At 35.8% G+C, this 24572-nt stretch overlaps 1 protein-coding gene across 1 annotated transcript in view; it reads right to left on the bottom strand.

Moving 5' to 3' along the window:
- GLRB (glycine receptor beta) overlaps window positions 1-24572 on the bottom strand; it is a 48810-nt gene that overhangs the window by 13063 nt on the left and 11175 nt on the right. The window contains exons 3-7 of the mRNA XM_069012122.1: window positions 22651-22757; window positions 20026-20093; window positions 13299-13528; window positions 9852-9934; window positions 7008-7148 (exon numbers count right to left, since the gene is read on the bottom strand). Of these exons, the coding sequence (XP_068868223.1) occupies window positions 7008-7148; window positions 9852-9934; window positions 13299-13528; window positions 20026-20093; window positions 22651-22757 (629 nt within the window). The remainder of the gene's footprint in view (window positions 1-7007; window positions 7149-9851; window positions 9935-13298; window positions 13529-20025; window positions 20094-22650; window positions 22758-24572) is intronic.

The raw sequence follows: 24572 nt of genomic DNA, 5'->3' as shown, positions 1-24572 counted from the left end.
GCAGGTGAAAGGGAAGTTTTTGCTGAAGGGCAAAGTTGCACGAGCAAATCAAAAAGCCTGCGTTCCTGATTCATTGAGAAGATGAAAATGTAGAGGTGACTGAGGGTCTAAATCATTCCCCATTTGAGTTTCCAGGATCTAGAGGAAGCTTTCTAGACAAAGAGCATTTGAAAAAGCCCTTATGATGAAAAAAGCCCATGTGTGCAAAGGCTCTGTTGAAAGGTCACACTCATCGTGGATTTCACCAAGCATTTCCCCTAATAAGGCTTCCAAATGTCACCATCAACACAGGATTTCTATCACAAGAGACAAAATACAAGCTTGACCCCAAAGAAAGATTTCTAACAGGCTCCTGTGAAAATAGTAGCATGAACAGCTACATTTGGAAAAAGCTAACTTTAGAAATAGCTGTCATGTGGGGAAAACTTAGTTCAATCTCCAAGTTCAGAATGTCCCATTTTGGTTTTGTGAATGCTAATGATAAAAATCTTTATTTATGAGTGGGCAGCTTAATGAAATAGAATTGATGTCTATAGAAAATGTTGGCCAAAGGAGATATTCAGTTAGTCTCGACTATGTTTCTTATATTGCATGAAAAATTTTGGTATTCATAGAGAGATGATTTCCTTCAGATCCATTTTAAATAACTCGGGATGTGAAAATGTAAATTAAAATGAAACTATCTGTATTGGCCTATGAAAATACTCATTTCTACTTGATCACAAACAACACATTCTTTAGCTACTGCTCCTATTTGAATTTTGATAAGATTGATATGATACTTTATTTGGCATTAATCTCAAATGGACAATTTACTACCTCCTAAAACACTAAAGTGTAAAAAAATGTTTACAGTCATGCGATTTTAAACCACAAAACTTTATGATGTTTTACTTAGAAATGTGTAGTATCAATGTATCACTGTAAAGCTGGTTTATTTTTTTGTCCATGGGGACAATAAAGAACAACCAGATGTGTTATCTCAGAAGCAGAATGATATGGCAAATACTGAACAAAATCCTCAGTGTATGCTCTGGCTTATTTTCCATCTACTGTAACTGAAACATTCAAGTACAAACGCTCCCATAAAGATAAAAAGTGAGCATAGAATACTTCTCTTAAAAAAAATTATTTTCACTTACCAACACCTGCAGACTGGGGATGAACACTAATTATGGATCACAAGGAACTGCATTAACAAGTAAAAAAAGGCTATACCGCCTCATTTGCCCGTGCCCAGCATGCTGTTCATTCTCTAACAGTGTACTGTACCAAGTACTATGCATGTCTATGCTTGACTTCTGAAGGGCAGCCTCTATCCTTCTCCTGAATAACCAAACTAGCCAATGACATGGACCAGCTCAACATCTTGGATACAGTATTTTTGTCCCTGCTGACTTTAAAAGTGTTTAATGTTTTAATATGTGATAATTTATATCATATCTGGTGCCAAAAACATTTGTATACCCACTTTTTAGACCTTAAAGTATTATACCTTACAATCTTGGATTGAATTCTACAGAAATAACTTATAAATTCTAGCCAAAAAGATTTTTGTGGAGTTTTCATTAACATGCTCAGTAGAGCAATTGAGATCATGGTGACCAGCAGCTAATTTCCATTTTTCTGAATTCCTACAATGGAAAGGTTCACTCTAAGAGACTAAGAAATGTCTAGATTTTCAAGGTAACAATAAAGTGAGACAGAAGCACAGAAATATTCTATTCAGCAACCATTTGCTGCCTGATGAACATTGGCATGGCCTTGGAGACCCTAGTACCAGAATTGTAAGTCGCACTTCTAGCAGCAGCTGCACTAGGTGCCTACTTACCACAATCCAAAGCTTAAGGCTCAAATGTGAGTGAGGAGCATGAACAAATAAACTGAAAGATCTGAAGTAGCTTCTCATTTAGTAAGATCTGTAAGTAGCCACTAGTACACTTTCTTGGGGCTAGATATCATTTACTTGACACACAAATGCTAATCTTGTTGTATTTCAAGGTCAAGGATCTCAAGGATGTCGCTAGAAGAGTTAGTTCGTTGCTCTCCTGAAACTGGAGAAACACAACTCTTACCCCAGTGACAGTGTTAATAACTGTCACACCAAACACTGACTCAGCTAAGGGATGGTCAGATTTAGAGGTTTTTTGCTTTTCTGGGGATTAAGGAAAAGTCACATAGCCAGGTCAATGGCTAGTATCTTTGAAAATGCATTATTTCAGAAATGCTAATACATAATAGAAGCCAATAAACACTTACAATGAATGAAATAAATAAACAATAAATAACCATGCATATTTAGTTACAAAGACATCCATGTTACTTAAATCTAAGACACTTATAAATCTAATATATCATTAATAAGCCCATCTGGTTCACTATTTGAAGCATGGGATAATAAAATTGGCAGTACAGCTTGATTTTGATTCTAGTTTTCCAGTTCCTCTTTCATTCTTTTTAATTTAATGTGTGTTATATTTTCCCCACCCTTTTTGTCTTCAAATGTTCTCTTAATGATTTGCATCATGTAATGCAACCTTGCAACTTTTCAAGGTGAAAGATTATATTTGTTACTTGCCATGAAACTAATAAAGCTTGAGACTCCTTCCCAAGTAACTACTTTTAAAGATCAAAAGGAAAAAAAAGAAAAAAAAGTCTGCACAGGAGCCATGTTCTGTGGGGATGTGGAGGTTCCAGTGTGGATAAGAGGTTTCTGAGGAAGGCAGGCAGCGGGAGGGATTCTGCAACTGCACCACTTGGGTATTGGAAACAGGTGCACTAAACCTCCTGGGACATGGCAAAGATTTGGAAAGTATGGGCTTGGAGAGGAGGGAGTGCTAGGGAAAATGGGAGCCTTGGGACGCCAGAACATGGGAAATGGAATCCAAATAGGAGAAGTGTCAGGATGAAAGAGCCTGGCTCTGCATGTCACTGAGCTCTTGGGGTCAACAGGTTTGGCCACACCAGAGCTGTAGTGCTGTGTACAACACACGTAGTCAGGACAGTACTGTTTCTACTAACCCTGTGTCCTGCTATTTCATAATAAATGAAGGGCCTGCCTACCATGTTGTGCTGAGCAACATGACTGCATGAGCTTGAAGTACTCTCATAAACTGAGTCTCTAATGAAACAAAGCCAGTCAGGTAACAGGAATGCTAGCTCTTTTCCAAACATCATTGTTTCTATTAATCTTCAGAAAGACTGTTCCAATAGGTACCTATTACTTATCATCCTGCTTTCTTACTGATTATTCAAATGTTGAAATTCCTGTAGACTGCATATTGCCACAGTGTTTGCAGCATCACCTGTGCATAGATGGATCAGATTTGTCCAGGTTGAGAGGAGCAGAGACAGTGTGTTTGTCACACAAATGCTGGAACTACTATCAAGTGAAGTCTTAATGCCAAGGTGGAGTTTACAGGACTAGGAATGAGCAGATTTCAGTGAAAATGATGAGCAGATAATGGAAGTGGAGTTGCTTTCAGGGTCCAGTGTCATGTAGCCAAAGCAACTGAGAATGGCTCAATGGTGTTACAGTGGATTGTGACAGTACGTGAAAACGCAGGTTACCCAGTGGGACTCTTGCAGCACTTGCATCAGGATTGATCCAAAATGACAGCCAGGACAGAACAACAATTAGCAGTGTAGGAGCATAAACACCCATCATGTAAAATCCAACTTGTCTTCTTAAAGTGAAGATCACTTCTACACAAGTGTAATAACCTTTAAAGAAATAAATGCATTAATGTTTAATGTGTTTGCAGGTGAACCTCTGATCCACATCTTCCAGGTCTTTTTCTGTTTAAGAACAAGTGTTCAATGCTTTGATTTTCTTTATAAAGGTAAAGAGTTTAATTTGAAAAAAAAATTCAAAACTCAGATCTACTTAAGCACCAAATGTGGTCAGGCTGCAGTATTCTGTGCTGTGTAAGGAATCCTTCATCTTTTCAAAACACACCAGTAGCAGGAGGCTGAAGTGACTCCCAGCTCGATGCTGGCTTCAAGATGTAGTCCAGATAAAACCAATGGAGTCTAGCAGTCCTACTTGCTTAAGTTCATCTGAAAATCCTACTTAGCATTAATTTGTGCAAAAGATGAATTAAGAAATATTAGTCTAGAAAGTTTAGAATGGAAAGAGGTGATCTGAATGTGACTCTAAGCAGAGATTTCCCCAGTACTGAAAGCTGGTACAAGCGGCTTCTAAAATTGGTACAGACATTTCACAGAAACTGTGAATTTTGCAAACAAGGAATAAAGTATCAAATCTTTTAAAATTAAGATCTAAAGCATACAAACTTTCAGAAGATGTTTAAGATGATTTCAACAAAGAACAAAGTTGAAGTTACTACATTTTTTGCTGGAGGTAACAAATGTATCAAGAAGTCTGACAACCAGAAAATAATTTCTGTCCATATTTTCACTCCATTAGTAAAACTGGAATTTTTATGGTAATAGTAACACAACAGTGTTGTAAAAACCCTGAAAACTTCACAAACTATTCTATCACAAGGAAAAGGCATTCCGACGTTATATTACAACAACTTCAAAATTCAAATCAGATTATATTTATCAAACCAGTTGGTGCAAAACTGATTTAGAAGATAGAATGCGTCAAAAAAGTTCTCTCTTTATCTTCCATATTGTATCAGTTAAGTGCTGTACAATGATAAGATATCGTAAAAGTGCTGTTTGGGCATACAAACACCAAAACAACAAAACAATAAAACATTAAACATAAACATCCTTGTGGAGAAGACATTATACTGTGTTTTATAGTTCATTCTATCATCTTCAGTGACCTGTTGGCTGAAATATTTTCCCTCTATAATTTATGAATGGATTCCAGATTCTTTTAGGTTTTATTTTCAAATGAGAGATGACCTTCAAAATTATTATTTGTTTGTGTTATGTAGGAAATGCATTCTGCATGCCTTCATTTGAATAATATTCCATTAGAGCATAGTATCTATTGCCCTCACCATTCAGCTTGAAAGGACCTATTTGATCTGTCATAAAACTGATGAACAATAGGAAATTTGCAAATATAAATATTCAAAGTCTTGCCACAAAAGCAGCCCAGATTTGCTAACCCTCTTTCACCTTAGGTAGGTATGATAAAACATCAGTTGGCAAAATAGGCAGTAAAGATTAAGTTTTTTTGCAATTGTCAAGGAACTCCTACAAAATTCGTAGTTTTGAAAATCTGCTCCTTGATGCAAAACTTCTCTTGATTATCTGACAAAATCCTTAGCTGAATTAATTTTAGCTCTGTGTGTGAAATCTGCTTTTAAAAAAACAGCTTCAGCATAAAAATTTTCAAGTTAATTAAAAAAATTGAGTATTGAAGCCAGCCTTTAAACATACTTCAGAGTACTGAAATATTCCACTCACATTACTGAAGTATTAATTCTGGGTTTGATTATGAGAATGAACAGATGTTCTTGGCAGAAAGGATTTGCATTAAAAGAATTGTGAAAACTTTAAAAAATGGTTCTCTCATGTTCTTTCTTTAATGTTTAAAGCACACACACAGAATGTGAACATGTTACTGAGCCTTTTGCACACTGTCATTTGTGGTCACAAGTTGCTGAAACTTGAGAGAACACTGATTTTCTTTGTGCATAATTCTTAAATATTTTTTTTTAAGGTTCCAAAAAATATCTCAAATATCTAAAGTTTTTTTGACATTTAATTTCAGATTTTGGGCACACCTCAAAATTATCACAAATAGCACATAAGGTTTACAATTTTCCCATCTGTATGAATTTCATTTGGGAAAATGCAAGATCCATTCCTTTAGTTTTTCACTAGTTTATAGACTTTTTTTTTCAGTAAATTCATTGTTTCATTAAGAACAAAATATTTTTCTCACTGCTAAGCAAGGTTTTACCATATCCTGAATGCAACCACTGCTAGCTGATGGATATGCTTTCAAAAAAGCAGAATTTACTTGAAGAGAGCTAGTTTCTTATTATTTACAAATTATAAATCACCTGAGATGCTGAATTATGTACTTAGGCTAAGAACTCACTCATTATGCAGCTAAAAAACAAAGCCCACTTTTACTTTCACCACCTTTTCAAGTTAAATTTTTAACTCTGAGATCTGTTAAGGTTCCTTGAGATCTCTCCAGGCTTGGAATGTACCACAGGAGCAACTGCAAGTAACAGACTCTCCACTTCCCCTGAATAGGCAACAAGAAACTTGCAGAGGGTCCTCAGAAGCTGCAGCATCACGGCCTTCCTAGTTGAGTTTTAATGGGAGATTTATTCCTGTGATGTAAAAGCACTGACTAAAATACAGCTGCTCTTGTAGAAAGTCTTGTGGTTGCCACAGCATGAGTGGTTTGGATATAGGCAGGAATCAATTCCATAGGCAGGAATGGTAATGGTAATAGGCATGGTAAAAAAGATAAATCATTAAAAGCCAGAGTACAGAAACTGTTGGAAAAAATTGTGCCCACATTAAAAAAATAATCATTAGAATAAATAAATACAGGGCTGAGGATCATAAGCAGCTTTCAAAAATGACAGAATTTCTGAAACACTTAGAGGAAGGAAGAACCTGCAGGGTGAAGCATTTGGAATTACACTCTAATACTATCCACTTATGGAACAAAAGCCTAAACAGAAAATCAAAATTTACCCACTTTGCTGCAACTGGCATGATTCTGCATGAACATTCTTTCAGAAAAGTTAGATATTTATAAGCATAAACAAGTATCAGGACCATAGAAATAAAATGGTAATAGTAAGATCATGAGATGTATAAGCAAAACCAAGACAAATATTTAATCCCTTCTTCAATTTGGTTATTTCTATATTTGAATTAGTTTGTAATGATCACATATTAAACTTGCCATTATATGCACTGCTCATTAGATTAGTTAAAAGTAATCTGTTTTATCCAATGAAATATATGACATGGACTGGAATATTAACCATTAACTATAAACAGTAACTGAAGGAAGCTTAGAGTTTTTTAACCAAGAAAATAATATTACCTACCTGTGCCTTTGTAATACTTGGTACAGTTACCATATTCAATATCCTCCTTTTTAATATCAAACTGAGGCAGAGCAATTTTCTCTAGCTGTACAGGATCTCCAGACTGCCAGATAAACCGTAAGTCATCAGTTGTGTAACCAACTACAAGAACAAAATAATTGTTTAAAGAACCACCTCAATCACAGTAAACTCTGCAAGAAAACCTAATATATTTGTATTATATATCTTCCATTCTTTTTCATCTCCTCTTCAAATAAATACAAAAATTAAATAATCCACAGCTGCATTTTTACATAGGCCTAAGTTAGGACTTAGTGGGTGAAACACTACATTATCAGCAATATTAGGATGACTAAGAGGCATTTGTTACAGTGTGTACTTTTCAAACAAAGAAAGCAAAACTGTATTTTCCACAGCTTTCAAGCCTCCATATTCATTCATACTCCAGCAAAATATGAAAAAGCTGAATTTTAATAGCACTCATGAGTCTAAGTAACTTCAAAAGAATTTAACAACTCAATTACTGTGATGAATCTTGGTGTTTGTGTAAGACAACTGCTCTGCTTATTTGTTCAGTCTAAAAGCCCTGATTCATGAAAGCATTGCCATTCAGGAAATACCTGACCAGGAATTATAGCAGACGTGCAGTCTGACAGAAATCAGCTCAGTGCCTTCATGAGCTCCTGAGTACAGACAGATCTCAGCAAACCCCTGAGTGCCCAAATAATAATACATACACCACCACCAAGTGAGAGGCAGTGCAAGTTAGACTCACAATATTCAAGAATAAAGCAATAATGATTAAATATGCATAATCGGAATCATGATTTTACATGCCATATTTTTGCTACCTTCTGTTCTTTAAAGATTAACATAATTCAAACAGAGATAATATGTGTTAGATGGGAACAGAGATGAGGAAACATAAAAAAGATGGAGTTGGAATGCATCATTTTGCAGTTCAAAGCCTGGGAAAAATGTTTAAAGAGCCATTCTTTTTCTGAAGGCATTATTCTTTTTAATTTTTGAAAAACAGCTGTGATTAAGAAAGGGAAGCTGTTCATAAATGATGTCTCTACGATTCACGACAATTTAATAAAAATCACAATGTTTCAAAGCTCCATAATATAATACACTATTAAAAAAAGTTGTTCTGATGTTTCATTCATAAAATCGTTTTCACCCTGTTCCAACACACAGCAGATCACAAAACTGCCAAGATCCTTTATGATAACAATAACTGGAGAGTGAAAATTCGGTCTGTAGAGAATATGTACAACTGGGGATCATAACTGCGGATTATAAGAACATCTTAGTAACAACTGGTGGCCTTTTTTGATTTTGAAGTCTAGCAAGTAAAAACAAAATATTGATTTGAAAATAACCTAAGGAGAATAAAACTGCCAATTTCTAACAGGGAAAGAACTGGGAGGACAGATAGGAAGTCATGGGTACCTGTCTTACTTTTGATAACTGAATTAAAAGGTAGAAGAAAGTTTAGTGCAGACTCTTTCAAAAGGAGCAAATTCACTGAATGTGAGTATATCATTTTAACACAATTTTTTTAATGAGTAGTTTATCCTTGGGTGACTATACCTTGCAACACTTGTGAAGCAACCTGGACTGAGAAATCTTGAGTGAGCTTCCATTAGTATTACTAAATCCAGTTTAACCCCAAACTGATTTGGGGTTCCAATAAGAGTTTACTTCAGCTGATGTACATATATAGTAATGATGAGCAAAACTGCTATGGACATACTAAAATTCTAAATGTAAATGCTGACAATCAAAACCTAAAATAATAATAATAATAATAATAATAATAATAATAATAATAATAATAATAATAATAATAATAGATAATTATTATAATTATTATAATTATTATAATTATTATTATTGTCGTCATCATTATAATTATCATTATTATTACCCTTGTCCCCGTTGTGATACCCTGCCCAGCTTTGGTTAACCTTGCTTTTCTTCACTTGTGACTTCCTTTCCCTAACCTCACGTTTCCCACCAAACCTGCTGGACTAAGAGCTGCACAAGCTTTGTGTTACAGCAGGACCAGACTGGAACAAGTCACCTTCCTTCTTTCTGCTTCATGCTCATCCTTATTCAGGAAAACAGAATTACCTAGAAAGTGGGATCACCAGGGATAAAAGTGTTGGAAAAAGCTGTAGTTGAGTAGGGACCTGTGTACTTGGGGCATGGGAAGGAAGATAGATTTCAGAAACATTTGGTCTGCAACTTCCAGCATGGCATGAAGCCCTTCAGAGATGTGACCTGTCTGCCCTGTTGTAAGATTAAATCACCTGGAGACCAGGAATAGATGCCTGACTACATCCAAAACACATCCTGAAACCACTTTCCAAAGGTTTGATACTAAATTATCTCACTCCTTTGACATCAAACACTTTTCCTTTGGTACCGTATCAAAGGAGTTCCAAACAATACCAATGGATCATCAATGCAAGAGGATAAATTGGGCCCCAACAACCTACAAAGCAGCACAGGTTGTGGAAGTTAAAACTGCCTGGCAAAACCCTCCTTTTTTCCAAATGATATGTTTCCATTTATCTCAGTTTATTGTAAATGCTTTTATAAAAGTCCTCAGTTATGATCTTGCTTGATAGCAAAAGCTAAAATGAAGAGTGCACAGTGCCATATCAGTAAGAAACGTCTTTGATAGGGAAATGTACATTGGTAGGAACCAGTGAATATCAATTTCATGATTCATTAAAAATGTTGAGATGAAGTATACAGAATTGATAACTTTTGTTTGATTCTCATGCATGCCTAAAAGAGAACTGTTTTTATGGACAAGAGTGATTTACATACAGCTTTCCAATTGCATCTTGCAGCGCTGTGTATCCATAGGAAACAAGGTCAAGTCCAAAGGGCATGACAGCGTAATAGACAATCTGAAAATACAGAAATTATATTTAAAAACAGTGTGAGCTGCCAGGTAGGCAGTAGATGGCCATGAGAAAGAAAAAAAATCACAGGTATTTGATTTTCATCTTCTAAAAGAGCACAAACAAAATTTAGAAGTTATAATTAGCAGTTTGAAATGGGTATCTCACTAGTATAAGATAAGAGAATAAAATTCTATAGAGGGTTTTAAACACATAGTAGTTTACAAATTAGGGAACTACTAATATAAGACAAAATACATTTAGTTCATAAGCATAACCAAACCAAATTTCCATAGAGAACAGAGTCCTGTCTCCAGAATTGGCCAGTGGCAGACTTCTAAAGAAGAACATGACACTACAGCAATCTGGAAATGTTATTTTGCCAGATATCCAGCAGCACCCAAAAGTTGCACCTCAAGGGCTCCCTAAACCAAAAGTTACTCTTCAGTATTTAAGGGACATCAACAGATTTTTTTATCTCCAAGAAGATGTTTTGCTTTCAGCTGCTTTCTGGAATCTAGATGTCCTGGTTTCAGCTGGGACAGTTAATTTTTTTCCTAGTAGCTGGCACAGCGCTGTGTTTTCGATTCAGTGTGAGGATAATGTGGATAACACACTGATGTTTCAATTGTTGCTCAGTAGTGCTTACTCTAAATCGAGGCCTTTTCAGTTTCCCATACTCTGCCAGTGAGCAGGTGCACAGGGAGATGGGAGGCAGCAGGGAAGGGATGGGCATCGTTCAGCAGGTAGTGAGCAATTCTATTTCACATCACTTGTTTCTCTTGGGTTCTATGTCACTCTCCCCCTGTGCTTTTTATTACAATTAGTATTAGCATTAATACTTTCATTTTGTTTTACTTGGCTGCAATTTTTAAGCTGCTCTCAACCCACAACTTCTATGGGCTTTATTTTCCTGCTTCTCCTCCCCATCCTACCGTGGCCAGGAGGAAGTGAGCAAGTGGTACTTAGTTGCCAGTTGGGGTTAAACCCTGACACCACATAAACTTTAACATGAACAGCATCTTGCAGGAAAGAATGCCATAGCTAAGCTGCACACACTCTAATCACACCTTTTTATCTATCTTCAGTCTGTCTCAAAGGTCTTTTACTGTAAAAGAAGGCAAAAAAATCAATGTCCATCCATTCTCTTTGTGCCATTTGTGATTTAGAGACCTCTATGCCACCACCTCAATTATTTTGCTTTTTCCAGTGTGAAAAGTTCAGCCTTGCTCAGCTGTTCCATACCTTTGACCATCCCTGCCTCCCTTCCTACAGCTGGAAGACCAGAATTACATTCAAGATGCAAGCATAGTGTACATTTATGCAGTGGCATAACATTCTCTTTAATCCCCTAATACTTCCAAGAATTCAATTCACTTTCTCAAACAGCACTGAGCTATTAGCTGACATTTTCAGAGAACTAGCCATGACTACTCAAAGCTTATTTTTTTGACTGGTAATAACCACCTCAAAATCAATCAGGTTCTATGTGAAGCTAAAATAATTTTTTCCCTCATGCATCATTTCCAGTTGTTGACATTGAATTTCATCTCATACTTTGTGGCCTAGTCATTAGATTAATTTGTGGTTCTCACTGTTGTCTCTTATCTTTACCATTCTGCATATTTTGGTATCATCAAATGCACTTGCAAATTCAGTTTTTCAGTTGATTTATGTTGAAAAACACAGAACACAGAAGAGATTTTTTTTTTAGTGGGAGTCTACTGTTTACTTCCTCTGATGTGAGCAGTAGCTGTTTATTCCTGCATTCAGTTTCCTAATTCTCAACTATTTGTGCAAGAGCTTTCCCTCATACACATTTTTTCATGCAAGTATTTTGATAACTGGAGAATCTTTCATTTATATGTCATAATATCTCTGTAAACTAAAACCAAAAGACATAGAAATTATATATTTTAAAAATGTCACCAAATCACACTCCCTCAAAAAATTCATCTTACCTGTATACATATAATGTAAGAACATAGTGTGCCATTAAAATAAACCAAATATTTTTAGAGGATGACAATAATTTCTAACTTTATTGAACCTGGTTTTCTTATTTGCAAGTTTTCAGAGAGTAATATTTCCATCAGAAACACTTCTATTAGTATTCACTCAATATTCACTAACCATTAACCATACCTATTGAGCTCATTTATAAATAGCTGCAACCCAGAAAAAATATTTGAGAAATGTTTCAAGGTTTCATTTAACATTTATTCTTTCAGGTGGGAAACTTCTTTCATAGCTGGAAGTTATTTTCCACTTAGAAATATTAATTTCTACACACCCAAAGCCTCCTACAGAAGCATGTAATCAAAACCAAGACCTTCAGAGCAAGCCAAATGAAATGCTTTGATTGCCCAACATATTTTCTTTTCTGATCACTGCCAGCAATAGTCTTGAGACTGACTTTTCTCATCCTGTTTGGAAATGGGCAAAAAAACCCCTGCCTCTTTCATATTGTTTCTTCTTTTCTCTATCCATTTCTACTGCAGGAAGAAATAGTTCACATGACCCTAGCTTCTGAAGGGGCTCCCTCTTAAAGGTAATGTTGCAGTATATTCAGATAATCATTTTTACATCTATCAGGGCAATATGTTACAGCTCACACCAGAAGAAAATTCACTTCCTGTTAGGAAATTGAGCCCAATCCCTACAAACTATAAACTCTCCAGATCGGTAATTCACTACGACTCCTTTTTAATCAACTAATTTGCTGGTTTCAGTGGATGACTATTTTTGTGGCATTGTGTATACCTTTGATAAACCAAGTCAAACCACCAAAAAAAAAATTAATTGCAATTAAATTGAACAACAATTTGTGGACTTCTGAAAAAAAGTTACATCCAGTAAGGCATAGAATTTAATCAGGATTATTTCACAGTACTTTTACAAAACATACATATTCACAATTTTGTAATTTCTGCGTTTTCCTACATCTTTATCAAGTAATCATCATTTACTTTAGTTGCTGTAGAATTTCAAGTAGGGTGCAACATTATACTCTTTTACTGAAGGCTTCATTTCAGATTACTATCCACTCCAGTATGCTTCTAGGAACCTAAACAACTAGTGAAAGAGTTTAAATTTAGTTTCCAACCATACAAGTTCAGTGTGTCAGCTTAACATGACATACAAATGTATATACACTTCAAATTTCTCACAGCTGCAGTTTTATCGGCTGACATGCTTCAAAACACCTTCATCTGATTTCTTCACACATAATTAATTGCAGCATTGTTTACAAATTGTCATATAAATTTAAATATTAGTCATAAATTGCATTACATTACTAAGGCTAATACAGCATATATATTTCACAAAGTCACTTTAAAAAAATAGTGGAAATATATAAACAAAATACCTCATACTGACTAGGACATCTCCATCTCGAAATATAAAAAGAAGGATATTTTCTTGTGTGACATCATGGAAGTTAGCATTTTTTTCATTTGCAAAGAATAAGTCTGGCTTCCAAAGACACTTAAACATAGTTGGGTCCACTGTCAGTGTATCTGAACCTCTCCAGTCATTGGGCAGTTTGAGTCTGGGGTCATTCCACTTCTGTCTTAGAAAGATGTTGACTCTATAATCCTGATAGGAAGAATAAACAAGTATTAGACTAGCCAAAAGTCTAGCAAAAACCCCACAGAGAAATAAAGCCACTCTATCAGAAGAGAAAAAAATTTATTCTCTGATTTTTCTATCACACAGTAATCACTACTCAAATCACATTACGAAGTGTTATGTTTAACAGACTTTACTACAGTTAGATTACCTCTCACTCACGTTTTGAATATAGCAACTTTCCTTAAACAAATGACCAAATTGCCACTCCAGAATCATTTTTTGCATCCCCTCAGTAGCAGTCCCCTGTTACCCAGACATAGAGAAAAGCATGCAGCAGGGAAGAGAGAGGCCATAGCTTGACTACACTAAATGGCTGCAGGCAGCAGGCATTATATCACTTTTATCAGGATATCCTGTGAGTGCCCATTCCAGTTTACTCTCCATTTGGTTACATGGCACACTGATGGCAAAATATCACACAATAAAAGCAGTAAACAGACCAGGTAGATAACGGATTTTATACTACACACCCAGAATATAGCCTCAGACCTTCTAACTGTGGTCTGGGACTATTTTGGTAACAGGAAAACTGATGCCAGCTTGCAACCTAAGTACTGAGGTAGCATGTATGAAAGGAGAAACAGAATTAGTCTCAAAGAGACAAAATCAAGGCTTTACAGAAGAAATCTCCTTCTGGATTCAGAAGGACTCTGGCTGAAGGACAGACAGTAGCAGAGCCATGCTCAATGAGAACCTAATTTCACTTTTCGGAATTGGAGTAGCATGTGTCTCAGGGCAAAATGATACCCTGCACGTGTTCTGTCCTTAGTAAAAGCTGTATGCATCCGAAGGAAAAATTTGACCTAGAATATCAGCTATGATTTTTCAGTCTTATCTTTAAAGTCTTTTTGTTTTTTACATTTACATTTAAGCCAGTGCCTCTTTTTGATGTATACGTAAACTAGGTATATCGCATACAGAAAAGAATAAAGTTATTGATGAAGTAAAGTTAAACACAAAAAAATGAGCCAAAATTCTGTATGTAAGATAATTTCTATCTCCAGTCTTCCTAGTTGCCTTCTATAGCATGCTTTGTTTTTTCATAATTGTCTGTTAGGTACAAAGCCTCCTGAGATAAGGGCTGTGTCTTTCAAAGCAGTGAAAACACTGCCACTTCTCTACAATTATAGCAAAATGCTAGAAATCTGTGAGTGAAGGTTCTCGACATATTTTTGGTTTGTCAATGGATTCTGGTTTATAAAGTTTTTTATTCTACATGTCAATGACTCTTACACATTTTTTTGTTGATACCACTGAATTATCTTCTGTTGTACTTACTACACTTACAGTTCAAAGCTGGTGCCATGTTGAGACAGTCATGCTAACTTCAACCAGAAGGAGTCCACTTGGCTAAAACATCATGCATAGTAATTTGTTCTGTTGATTTGCTCTATAAATTTAAGTACAGTGCCCACTTTCCCACGTCCATTCCACCAGCAAAATTAGTCCATGTATTTCTTTATTACACTATACTTTTTAATATTTTTCCTTACTGCATTGTAAGGAAAAGCAAAGCATCAAAACTAAGTACTTGTTACTTGTTGGTAGTTGGCTTTGGAAAAAATATACATAGTCTGACTCATATTCATACAAAGACCAATAATGCCTTGCCAAAGTAAAGAAACAGTAAAAAATAATGGTTAATATGAAGTGAATTTGTACTGGAAGGCTCTCATAGAGAAGCTTCATAATTGGAGGGAATTCAGGTCATTATCTCAGAAAGCATCTTTTCAATTATATGTATATAATTGAAAATTTCCTTTACTTGCTTCTTGCTGAAAGTTCCCATTCCATATGCACTTCTTGTCTCAGTGAAAAAAAATACTCTAAACCATATGAGATAAATACTGCATACCATTCATGCTCACTAGCATTACACTGTTTGTTACACTGAATTCAATTTCCCCATAAACAAGTGCATTACCCTAATTTTATACAAAATCAGATGCCTTCTCAAAGCCATAGGCAAAGGATAAGCACTGTCCAACACTTGCCTTCAGCTTACCCATTCAGTAGAAGGAGATGCTTACATCACTGAAAAGCAGAATGCACTGGCAAAATAAGAATTGGAAGTAAGATCAGGTGGATGCTATTTTATTTCCTGCCTTGCTCTATTACAAATGAACTTAAACACCAAACAATCAGATGTTTCGACATTTTAAGAACTTGAGTCTGTTCCCATTTAACTCAAAGGAAGAAAAACGCCATTAATCTAAAATGGGGAGGTTCAGGCCTAAAGTAGAGACCTTGACGGGGCACTTGGAGAGGAAGGCCACCATATACTCTAGGCAATACAGAAAATGTAGAAGGAAGCAAAGAGATGTCACAATACAAAACTCTGGCTAGCCAGACAACAATGTACAAAAGGGCTGCTTCTTAGAAGAGTATGACCCTTATAGCATCTGGCAGCAGTAAAAACAATGATCTGGTATAAATCTGTCTTGAAAAGAGTCTGTAACCAGTCCTCTCAAATTTGCACAATAAATTTTAAGATTTAGTAAGTGCACTACAATTAGGTTGAACAGGGGCTGAAGAAGCAGTCAGCATTGGAGCACATGGTCTTCCTACTGTACATTTTACAAATTTTTTTTTAATATTGCAAAGTGATTGGCATTTTATAGTAAAGGAGAGTCAAATAGCAACAAAAAAGCCTGAAACTAGGGAAAGAGGATGGAAGAGATGTTCATGAGCTTTAGAGCTAGGAGGACCTGTCAGGTAGAAACACAGAAGTATTCTACAGGGCTTTGTTTTCCCATGCAACTCCAACAGAAGGCAAGTTGTTTTCAGAGAAGCTGGGAGGCAGTCTAGGAAATATTTCAAAAGTCTACTAAACAGTGGGCATGTGGCCAGAAAATCACCTCAGGCCAGAAAGCAAGCACAGCCTATACATCTCTCTGCAAAATGGAGTACATAGAAGATCATGAAAGACTTACTACATAAACTGCACTCACACGAAGAAAGGCAACATAATAATGCTTCCTTTTAATGAAGTAGAAAATGTCATTTTTAAGATTAAAATAAGGAAACTGAATTTTTGTTTATATTCATGAATATTAAAAAGACCTTTCAGAAAGGTTTTAAAGTAAAGGAGAAGGAAGAAGTGGTGTTTTGTCATTTGAGTCAGTGAAGAAAGGTCATACTGCAAGCAAAAACTTTGAACATAGATTCTGTAGACAGAGTCAGATCATCATCATAGAAAAAAAAATAGCCCTATGGGTATTTATACCAGAAACTCTCTATCCCTAGGAATCCTTGGCTGGTCATCCAGTTTGAAACAGTTTCTAAATGTGACATAAACACCATATTATACCACAAATCTGCAGCTTGAAAAAACGTGTGCAAACTCAGAAGCAGAGTTAACATGGGATCCTAGACAAGCGGTCCACCGATACAGAAGGAAACAAATGACAGGATTCAAGATAAAGGGAGCTTACTAGAAGGTAGCAGCTCCAGCATAAGCTCTTTTCCTTTCTATCTGTACAAATTCTGATTCTCTCTGTAGTTCACTAGTTCTTTTGCTTAGTTTTTTCCAGGTGACTTGCTTGATAAGTGTGTGGAAACACTACAGTGCTCTTCAGTATTACACAACACAACATGAACAACATCATTTCTAGACACAGAGCAAACATTTGCCCTTCAGATTCTTCACAAGGGCTTGATTAAAGCAATACAGGATTCTGGGCATAGGACCCACAAAATGGGTACTATCTTGTAAACAGTGTAACAAACATGTTGATGCTTTTCCATAAAGAAATTCCCTCCTTTCTTAAATCTAAGTGAACTCTAACTCAGAGGGAGGTAACCTCAACTCTTCATTGAGGATAAGACAACTGCATAGCTAAGAATATAATTATCTCAGGACCAGAAGGACAGCAAGCAAGGCCTTTTCTCACTGGTACTCTACACATTTGCTTGTTGGGCCTTCTACCATGACCTCACTTCCAATCATCTGGCCCCCACTGTTTTTTTTTCCCACACTTCCATTACACAAAAGAAGGAATCATTGCTTTGGCATGGCTTTACCCCCACATAGATTTTGCAAAAATGTAGGAGTTCAATTATTACAGCCAGCAGTGGCTTAAGAGCAAAGTATTATCCCAACAATTCATTGACTGAAATACTTAGAAATATATACTTTCACAAATTTTGGTATCATTTCAACCAGTTTAGTAGCTTCTGGTAATTTTAGAGACAGTGTATTAATCAATACTCCTCATTATTCTCATCAGCACCAGAGACAGTAGAGATGTAGCCAGCCACTCTCTTCTCCAACACAAAGGAACATTTTCAGCAGTTCTGGTACTTCTGCAAATGCCTCCTCTTCTGAACACAAGACACCCCTCTGATCCTTCACAGACTTGGTGCCTCACCTCCAGGAAATATTTTTCCTGTGATTCTGGAGGTACAAGTCTTTTCCTAGTCTAAGGGATCTTTCTACTGTCTCATGTATTACCCAGACCATTTGAAGACTAGTACAAACCTATCTTCAAGAGAGCAGTGATTCCTGAATGTCCACTGCCCACTGCAGCAGGAAGACTTTTCCAAGTAATACATGGAAGAACAGACTGACTGTTTATTTTGTTGGTGCTTCCTGTGTTACATTAAGGCAATCAAGTAATTCAAATTCCACATAAACATGCTTAGCTATCACGGTGATCAGCTAGACATGGAAATCTAAATGAAAGCATAAACTAAAGTAAGGATGGTGTCTGAAGTTCTGAGTTATGGAGGAGTGCATGACTTACAGAACATACCAGTAAATTTGTGAGTGACCGTAACAGGAAGGCACAGACAGACATACATACATACATGGCTGCAGAGAGCATGCTACTTTTTTTTTGGAGGGGGTGGGGGTAAGCACATCCCTCACATTCATGTTTTGTTACTATTTGAATCTGGGTGAATTGTAAAAAAGTATCTTTAAAATTCACTTTTTAAAGCATGCAATTCATTTCAGAAACTTGAAAGGGCCGGCTGGCCTAACATACTTGACATTTTAAGATACTTATCTCACTCCTACTTTCCTGCTCTTCCTCCCTGCCCTCCTTTAAACTAAAGTCCTCTTTTTCTTTTCAGAAATAAATCTCGTGGCCTTTTGGGCAAACTTTCATTTTTTTGTTTTAACACTACTTTCCACTAATGCCATTAGTTCACTTATGATCATTTGCAGTCAAACACAAATCTTTATCCACTGCTAGCTAAAGAAACAGAAATTTCTGGCCAAGCTGTTCAAAACTGTTCCAGCCACCAAGTATGCTCATCTTGGAGTGGCTCTGCAGTCCTATTGAAGTGTCATTAGGGTAACATGTAAACTGGTTCTGAATTTTAAGTGGGCACTTACTTCCAACAACAAAAAAATGTGTTTTATTGCTTATTAGGGCTATTGTGGCTTATTACTTCTCTGCCATTTTGAGTCAGAATGCTGACTTAGTCACAGAATTAAAAAAGCAACTTGATTTTGGGAACTGCCTCAATGCTTTAGATGGAGCAGGTCACCAAAGCAATCGGGGAATGCCTCAGAAAACCCACTCAGTGCATGTCTTGGCTGTGGTTTTCCATGTACTGGCACAACATGGTGCACTCCCCTCTTTTTTATGCAAAAGAAAAACCTGGTCTGGTCAGAACATCTCCAATAACTAAATCAATTTTTTGGCAATATTTTTGATAGTATTTATTGGAAATACAATTACAAAAAAAGATCTGCAAGTCCCAAAATATCAGAAAGAGCTTTGATGAAGCAACTCATATTTTGAAATTGATTTTATTTCCCAAAGAAACAAAAGAAGTCAAAATTGCAATGAGGATTAATTCATCCTGTTATTGACATGGTTTTTTTTGATAATTTTCTGGCTAAACTGGAAACACATTTTTGGAAACTTCACTCCCTAGTTTATCTTTCTCACGCAGTAAATAAACAGGAGTCAGGCTATGGTTATTGACAGTCCATTAATTTACTACTCCTCCTTCTATCCTCCGTTATTTACTTACATCTTCAGATCCACATAGAACAAAGAACCTATATGTTTCATCCTTGTCTGTTCTTTTTCTCTCATACACAGTCCTAGTGGTTTGGGGTTTTTTGAATAACACACCAAGCAACCTATGTAATAACTCTCAGGAAGATTCTTTAATTCATACTATCAAATGGGTTCTTCCAATGCACTTAAAAACTTATGGAAATTAGTCTCTCTCTTGCATCTTAGAAACCATGGATTTCCTTTCATGTAAATCAGATTTGAAAAGCTACAATAATCTGTGGACACATATAGAGTGCAATAGATGAATAGGTTTAGGTTTATGGCATAAAGCACAGCCAGTCAATCACTACTGCCATTAACTTAAGTCTCAGTGTCTGCAACCACAACAATTATTTCTATTTTATAGTTCATAATCCTCAGTCTGGAATTTAATTTAATAAGAACATCTCCATGTGTACTACAAGAATTTAATTTCACTCTTACCATAGTTGTCTCTTGAATTGACCCAAAGCTGTTAATGAAGATGTTGACTGCAACATCAACTGGAATTCCTTTAAAAAAATAATTCTAGTGAGCTGCACAATCCAGTAAAGGTACATTATCCTTCATTTAAAGCTCCTTTATACCATTATCACAATGTCACAATGTAAAATGTTTTTTTATATGGTCATACAACTTTATCTTTTCAAGTTAGCATATATACAGTTTTCAAAGTCAATAGAAATCACTAAACCTCTTTATAACTTAGTGATAAGACAACAGAAAAAATAAAAATCCTTAGTCCAGAGAGCTAATCTTAAAGAATTCTGCTGACCATATATCTAAATGAATAATTTTTGAATTCCATGATTTTCTGTTATCACAGAATGCACAAGCCAGTATTACTTTTGCACACAGTATACGAGATAGAGGCAATTCACATTTCCAGCAGCAGACACTTTTAACTGTCAAGGTCATAATGACAATTTATCATCCCAAATTACCTGTTTATGATTTATGATATTTCCTTATATTTTAAGAGGATACCTCTTTGTGCAAGTCAAGTACATAACTGTAAAGAATGCAGGCAGATAAAGATTAGTGCATGCATCTTTCATGGCTATCTAGCCTTGGTATGAAAGAGTTGGAAAGCTGTTCCATTTTACAATGGTTACCAATTGGTCAAGAAAAATTTCTAGAAGTCAGCAGCTGTGAAGATATTAAGATGGCCTGGATTTTTTCTCTTTTCCACAGCCAGGATTCCTGTAGTTGAAGAGGGATGGTATGACAGCTGCTACATCTGCCCTCTGTCACCCTGCAGGAATTGATTGGCAGTCATTTAATCTGGTGTTAACAGAGAGTTATCACAGAGCAAGGAGAAGTGGCCTGATAGCTGAGAGAACTAATTATGGGCCACTAGTTTTATTTAGTATCTCTATGGTGTGAGTGTCAGAATGTCCACTAGATACAGGTATCTGATCTCATTTACACTGTTACAAATATTCAGTGGGTTTCTTCCTACGTTCAGTAACAAAAGAGATATAAGAATATATAAAGACTGTTCTGACAGACTAAGTAAATACAGTACAAAGTAATATATGACTCTTCTAATAGCATGTTTGTCTGCATAAAATCCTTTTATATACATTTCATACATAAATTCAAACTCATTCTCTTGGTCACCAGAAATTTATGAAGATAAAATTTCACTTATTCCAGTTAAACCAATTTGTTTGGTTTGGTTTGGTTTGGTTTTGGGGTTTTTAAATCAGACTACTTATGTGTGATGCTTTTGATTATGCAACAAGCGTAATACTTCTTCTAATGCCTGTGACAGAGCACCCATCACATCACTGGTAGCTAAGAGTGAACTCTCTCTTCCAGATTCGAATAGGAAGTGCTGTCCAAGAAAATCACTCATGCGTGAGGAACATTTTAACATGGGCAAACCACTTGTCAGAAAATGTTCTTTTTCTTCCACCTCCCTCTGAGCTAACATTACATGTCCTCCCTTTCCCTTCCATCTTGATTCTTACCAGGCTGCCAGAAGGGTTATCAAAAATATAAAGAAATCTCCAACATGCCTTGTGATTACAAGCTGATTATGCTGAAGAACAGGTAGAGAAGAGGCTGGACATTTATTCTTTGTGACAAGGCTTAGTGCTGAAAACATATAAATATGGTTCTACAGAGAATAAGAAGTAGTACACTTGCTGAGAACTCAGTTTAATATGTTTATAAAACAGTTAAACAGAACATCTGAAAACAGCCTCTTCAAAAGCACAATAAAAATTAAAGATTTCCAAATTTTTCATACTCATGATATTCATGTTAAAATATCTCCTAATGCACATTATATGGGAGTTCTAAAATGAAAGAGCTGTTTTACATAAACTGCACAGCCTACATGTAATGAAGTTGTTTAAGTCTTTTTTCAGAAGGTAAATAATCAAATTCCTGGAAAGCCTAATTTACAGCCTAACTTGTGCGAGTTATTAGACATTTTGCAGAGAATATATATTCCATGTTTTTCTGCACATATAAGGAGTCACACTTGCCTACACAGAAGAATCCTGCAACATCTGACTACAGGGAGATGTTTTAAAGGCAGAAAATGTGTTTAAATACATTACCTATTTGAATTCCCAAAGCATGTAAGCTTTCCAACCAAAATATCTTTAAAGGATTGAATAACTGAATGGTTTCCTAATAGTGATACTGCTGACCCCAACTTTTTATAGTCATCTTAAAGGATGTCTATAGAGAAATCTGGTGTTTTAAGATATACTGTAAAGCAGAGTCTAACTAAAATGTAGGGATAAAAAGATATTTTAAAAACTTATTCTATAAATTCTATTTCTATTTTTAAAAAGTCTTTTATAAAATAAGACCAATATTAATAAAGCATCACATACTACTATGACAATGAAATCCTAGCATATTATCTTCCAGCTCAAAAGGACAAGTATCTTCTGTAGTTTCACACTATCAAGGGAAATTTCCATTAAAAAAAATCAACAACCCAACAACAGAAATTTAGCTTTTGAATATTATCTCTATATAAATTTTCTCTATGTGACAAGAGTAAAAGTTAAAATCCAAAGGTAAAAAAAAAGGGCTTTGACAAACCTTTGAAATTAGGCCTTATCCTGGGATCATAGCTGAGCAATAGCCTATTCAAGATATTGCTGGTGGAATTAGCAGGTACTCTTGCAAGGTCTTCAGCTGATTGCTGCCTGTAAAAAATGTTCATTAGTTACTATCAAGACAGAAACAACTGTGTGCTTAAACTGAAGTAATTTTAAAGTAATGCCATAAATGCCATTTCACAAGCAAAATGTGCTCCTTATTTTCAGGTGCCATACTGTATAGTCTTCCTTTCCTTGAGAAGTTTCAGTATTTTTCAAGAAACTATTTGTGTAATAAACAAAAATGCTCTCTGATATACTCTCAACTGTAAACTTGGAAGCAAATAAACTGCAGTTCCCTTCCCTCCTAACATAAATATCCAGAGGGACATGATTTCTTCATCAGTAGAAAGCAGCCACCTGAACTATTTTTAGTGACTGTCAGATTAGGAACCTTAGTAAATTGACAGCCACTTTGTAGGTGCCAAAGCATGCAGAGGCTTTTGGCAGTCTCCTGCTCTCGCATGCCTGTGCCAGCTATTCTACCCAGAGCTGGAGGATTGCATAATCTCATTGTCAAGTGCTAATAAAAGCTTTGCTACAGAAAACAAGGCCTTGGACTCTCCTCTGGTTTTGCAGGGAGAATTTAAACATCTTCATTACCTTGCCATTATTGTGCTGGGTGTTAAATGAAAACCATTGCTACAATCAAAAAGAACCTGTGACAGGTAAATGTAGCTACAAGAGTACATGAAATTGAGTGTAATAAAAAGCAATACGGGTGAGTCAGTCCCCTCCCCAGGTAATTTAAACACCAAGCAGGCTCATAATGTTATGTAAATTAATTTGTATGTTTCCAGAACCTGTTCAGTGACTGTTTCCAGTTTTGAATTCCACTTCATAATCACTTTTCCATCCCTTTTATGACTGCTCCGCTTTCTGTCATTATAGTTCAGTAACCATGTAAAAATAAGACAAACACCCTACAGAGGTATAAGTCGTGCATCAACACTATCATCTCTTGCAAACAACTGTATGAATGTCTTTTACAAAATGATCAAGTTTATTTCCTAAATTTTTTCCATAATCAGCATCAGATGCTGTTGCTTTCTTCACCCTGTAATTTCTTTTTTTCATTATTCTCTCCCATACCAATGTCAGTTTGACAGACCTATAGGTTATTCTTTGTAACATCCCAGTTCATTGCTTTTTTTCTTCTCATCCTTCAGTTTCCTTCATGTCCTCTGGGATGTCTGCCTTATTCAAACATTTGTTGAAGGAAACACTAACTCTACAGAAGGCTTTTGACCAGTTAAAAAAAAAAAAGGAAAACATGAATGTATTAGACCTCCTGATTTTAAAATGTCCCATTATAGTAGCTTCTGTTCAGCATTTTCCTTATTGATTACTGGGAAATTAATTAATTAATAAATAACTGCCAGCATAGCATGACATCACTATTTGTTCAAAAAACTGGAGATGAGACCAGACCCTAGCCCTTGAAGAGCTTTTATGAATAACCTCACCTTTAAAAACAACTGGTTTAACTAAAACCATAAGGGAAACAGGGGGAATCAGATCTGTTGACTTGGTAGCACTCACTATGTTTTCCCAATGAGATTTAATCTCTTCGGTTAACATGTAACAGCTAAAACATTTATAAATAAAGGAAGGAGTTCGCTATTATTAAAAACATGTCAACCATTTATGACAACATAACTGCATTTTATTATATCATAATCTCCTTGATACCCTTTGAGCATTTTATTCTTCAAGAAAAAAAACAGATTCCTGTTTTCTCTGTTGTGTTCAGGATGTTTCGGAAACCTAAAGCTGCATATCTGGTTAGCTATTTTCTTGTATTTGCTTGATGTTATAAATGAGGAAAAAATTATGGCAACAATATGGCACTAAATCCTCCTT

The sequence above is a fragment of the Aphelocoma coerulescens genome, chromosome 4, assembly GCF_041296385.1.
Source record: "Aphelocoma coerulescens isolate FSJ_1873_10779 chromosome 4, UR_Acoe_1.0, whole genome shotgun sequence".
Lineage (NCBI taxonomy): Eukaryota > Metazoa > Chordata > Aves > Passeriformes > Corvidae > Aphelocoma > Aphelocoma coerulescens.
Note: the sequence above shows the minus strand (reverse complement) of the source record. Positions and strands in the feature narration are given on the sequence as shown.